At 63.5% G+C, this 3,979-nt stretch overlaps 2 protein-coding genes across 2 annotated transcripts; one reads left to right on the top strand and one right to left on the bottom strand.

Annotated features, from left to right (window-relative positions):
• Window positions 1–223: 223 nt before the first annotated feature.
• Window positions 224–1,324, bottom strand: EMIHUDRAFT_471655 (hypothetical protein). The gene is made up of 4 exons (XM_005782967.1): window positions 996–1,324; window positions 780–826; window positions 564–674; window positions 224–459 (listed from the first exon to the last, which is right to left on the bottom strand). Exons 1-4 carry the CDS (start codon window positions 1,201–1,203, stop codon window positions 286–288), a joined length of 540 nt encoding a protein of 179 aa, XP_005783024.1. The 5' UTR covers window positions 1,204–1,324; the 3' UTR covers window positions 224–285.
• Window positions 1,325–3,029: 1,705 nt separating this feature from the next.
• On the top strand, window positions 3,030–3,916 carry EMIHUDRAFT_253689 (hypothetical protein; the record flags this gene model as incomplete). Its single annotated transcript, XM_005782968.1, has 1 exon — window positions 3,030–3,916. A coding segment is annotated over one exon (887 nt), but the record flags the coding sequence as incomplete, so codon positions are not given.
• Window positions 3,917–3,979: the final 63 nt, after the last annotated feature.

The raw sequence follows: 3,979 nt of genomic DNA on the forward strand, positions 1-3,979 counted from the left end.
GAGGGGGAGGGGGGTGAGCTCGCTGTCCCGTGGTCTTGTCTGTTCAAGGGGGCTCCGCGATCTCCACCGGCACCACTAAAAGGGGGAGCGGAGTGAGGTGAGAGGACTTTTGTGGGAGTGGGTGGAGTTTTTTATCCGGCGCTTTCCTTACGCCAAGCTGAGATGCTCTGCGAGTGCGACTGCCCGCCCTTCCCCGTCTCGTTTATTTCAACTATGTGACTCAGGCATACATGGGCTATCCTATGAATGATAAATCTTCCGCACGCACCACCGTGCGCTGCTCTTTCACTCCGCAAAGTCGCTCTCTAGCTTTATCGCCGACAGCCGCTCCTGCCACGCCTCGCCCCGCGCGACCAGCCGCGCCCACCGCGGCAGGTCCTCGCCGTCCTCCAGCGCGGCGGCCGCCCCCTCCGGGTCGGCCATCCTCGCGGCGGCCTCCTCGTCCAACCGGAGGTGCACCTGCCGGAAGGCGGGTGTTGGGAGGCGGCGTGGCGCGTGGCGGATCCGAGGCGGAGGCGGGGCGCGGAGGCTGGAGCCGAGAGAGAGGAGGTGTGGGCGAGCGCCTCGAGAGGCGCCGCCATCAGCTGCGCCTCTGTGGGCGAGAGCCGCTCCGGCCACTCGACGAGTGAGACGCAGTCGCGGAAGACGGCGGGCAGGTCGACGAGCTGCCCCACCTGAGAGGTTGGAGACAGCGGCGCCCTGGGTGAGGAGGGCGTCGTGTCTGGCCACTGCGTGCCGCGGCCGGTAGGTTGGACTCCGTTCCGCATCTAGCCCCTCGCCTTGCCCTCAGGCAGCCTCCACAGGTCCATGTGGTGCACGGTGACGCCTGAGCGAAAACAGAGAGGCAGGCTAGAGGACCACCAAGCTCTGCAGATTGTGCGTGCGTGTCCATGTCTGTGTGCGCGTGCGTGTGCTTGCTGCGCGTGCTGTGCGTGCTGTGGCGTGGCGTGCTGTGCGTGCGTGGCGTGCTGTGCGTGTGTCCTAGTGACGGCCGCCTGGCTGCAGCGCGCCGCCCTCCTCGTCGGGGTAAGTGTTGTCAATCAGGTAGCTGGGCGAGGCGACGTGGAGCGAGGCGTCCTCGTCGCCCAGCCACCGACGGATAAAGCCGCGTGCCAGGCACGTCTTGCCCGCACCGTACCCTCCGTGCAGCAGTAGCGTGTCGCCGGCACGCGCGCGCTCGGCCAGCGCGGCGCCGAGCGCCATGGTGTCGCCTGCTGTTGGGAGCGGCAGCCAAGGTGTCCCAACGTCCGCCGCGGTCACACCCAGGCTGCGATGAGCCGGCCGGGCGGACAGCAGCGTCGGCCAGCCGCGCGCTAGACTCAGGAGCGCCATGGACACAATTTTCGACGTTTACTTTTTTTCTATTCGCGCCTCATCTCTCCCTCCCTCCGACTCTCTCTATTGCCGCCCCATTCGAACGCCCGCCGCGCGCTGAGTTTCTTTCTTTTCTGAGAATTCTTCTCGTTTCCTCAATAAAAGGGGTCCGGTTCTCGTGGCCGCGTTGGGTAGAGAGGATTGGACGCGGACGGACCACGTAGGCGTGTGGAAAAAGAGAGGGAAAGGCGGAGCGCCTCTCGCTATGTGTGTATGTAGGAAGGTGAAGAACAGCCACAGGCTCGGACTGGTCACCAACGCGGTATGGGTGGACGCTAGACAGATGATGACGACACGCACGAGCGACACACAGACACAAACAGGCTCACAAGACACACAGCCAGCTGTGGCTGCCACACACCCGGAGTTGGCGTACACATAACTCAGGGCACAACAAGACAACAGACGACAGGAAGTAACATGCGAGACTAGAGCAGCTTGCTCCGCCTCTAGTAATCTCGCCGCCAGCCGCAAGGCATGGGCGAGACCGTGTGTGGGGTCATGTGAGGTGTCTATGGACGCTCTCCTCACAGGCTAGCTAGCTGCCTACTGCTAGCCCTAACTCGCACTCATGGGAGATGTCAGTTCATTGTATGAGTGTATGCGAGCGAGGCGCATGTGCTGATTCTAAGATCGCACGCCGTGGCGTATGACTTGGGAGGCTAGAGATTCTTTTCCCTTCGCAACGAGGTGCCCGTTCCTGACTTTAAGAAAGACGGTGAACGGGGGTCCCGTACCATGCGGAATCGACCCTTGAGCACTTGAGCACTTGATAGGGTCGATTCCGCATTCAAGTGCTCAAGGGTCGATTCCGCATGGTACGCGTACGGGACCCCTCGATCGTCTCGCCCACCCTCACTGGTGTGTTCATTGGGGGGGGTCATAACAAGCGGGCCTCATCTCGCCTCGAGGGAGCTGCCGCGACTGCCGCCGCGGGTGCGGCCACGGCTGCAACGATCGAGGGGTCCCGTACCTAGGTGAGAAGGCGCCAGTCCCGTGCCTAGTGTTGTGCGAGGGAGTTTTGTGGTAAACTTCTTTTTGCTTTTGTTGGCCAGCCGCTCGAGCAAGAGAGGAGTGAGTGAGTAGGTAGGTAGGTAGAAAGGTGAAGAACAGCCAGGCTCGGACTGGACACCAACGCGGTATGGGTGGACGCTGGACAGATGATGACGACACGCACGAACGACACACAGACACAAACAAGCTCACAAGACACACAGCCAGCTGGCTGCCACACACCCTGAGTTGGCGTACACATAACTCAAGGCCACATCCTCCCTGTCGCCCCCCCCAGCACTCCAAGGTGCCAAGAGAAACAAACAAGGGCACAACAAACAACAGACGACAGGAAGTGACATGTGAGGCTAGAGCAGCATGCTCCACCTCTAGCAATCTCTCCGGCCGGCGAGGCACGGACGAGACCGTATGTGGGGTCTAGTGAGGTGTCTACGGACGCCCTCCTCATGGGCTAGCTGCCTGCGGCTAGCCCTAATCTCGCACTCACGGACAGTGACAATCAAATGGGTGAGTGTTTGCGAGCTGAAGTGAGTGGAAGGCAAAAAAAAAGAACCTGGAACACCGCGGAGAGTGTCTTGATTGCGTGCGCTCTGCTCTGTGTGCTCACTTGGTCTCCGAGAGAGAGCCACCTCTCCGGAGGCATGCTGATTCGGATCCGGACGCCCGAGAACGAAACCATCAGGCTGCAGGTTGATTCGAGCACAAATTTCTCAGACCTCCTCGCGCAGGCGGCGGCCGCGGCTTCGTGCTCTCTCGATGCGGCAAGTCTCTCCCTGAACGGGACGGATGCAATTGTGGCAGTTTCGAACGCGTCTGTGGCTGAGGCGGGACTGGCGCAAGGAAACTTGATTTACCTGCTCGTTCGTGCCGAGGGTGACGAGACGGCGACTCCGAGTCCTAGCGACACCCGTCAGGCGCCACCAATCGCCGCCCTGCCGCCGTCACCAATCAAGGCTCAAGGAGAGGCCTCTGGTACGGGGGACGAGACGGTGACTCCGAGTCCTAGCGACATTGCGCCACCCGTCGCCGCCCTGCCGCCGCCAATCCGAGAGGCCTCTGGGACGATTGCCGGAACATCGGCACGCGCAGCTGCAAGGCGGCGGCTGGGCAGGCACTTGCGGCAGGACAAGGTTGCCAAGCGCCGCGGCCTCACCGTCGGCCTCACCGTCCCACAGTCACCGGCAGAGAGCGGCGGAAGCGCGGAGGAGGCCATGCCGGACGGCGCGGTCACGGAGGCCACGCCGGACGGCGCTGTCACGGAGGCCACGCCGGACGGCGCTGTCACGGAGGCCACGCCGGACGGCGCTGTCGCGGAGCAGGCCACGCCAGACGAGGGCGTGACTGCGCCCGTGGGTGGCCCGCTGGCGGCCATCACCCCGCCGCCGCCCCTCGCCGCCTCGTGCCGCGAGGAGGAGCTGCGCAAGGCAACGCTCAACAAGTGGAAGGTGCTGCTCTTCGGCAAGAGCTCGCCGGACAAGGGTCTCAAGCCGCTCATGCGGAGGCTCCGGCGGCTCAAGGCGGGCGGCGCGTCGGCGCCGGCACTCAAGGGCGGCGGCGCTCTCTCCCTGCACGGGCTGCAAGAGGCGGCGAG

The sequence above is a fragment of the Emiliania huxleyi genome (genome assembly GCF_000372725.1).
Source record: "Emiliania huxleyi CCMP1516 chromosome Unknown EMIHUscaffold_1835, whole genome shotgun sequence".
Lineage (NCBI taxonomy): Eukaryota > Haptophyta > Isochrysidales > Noelaerhabdaceae > Emiliania > Emiliania huxleyi.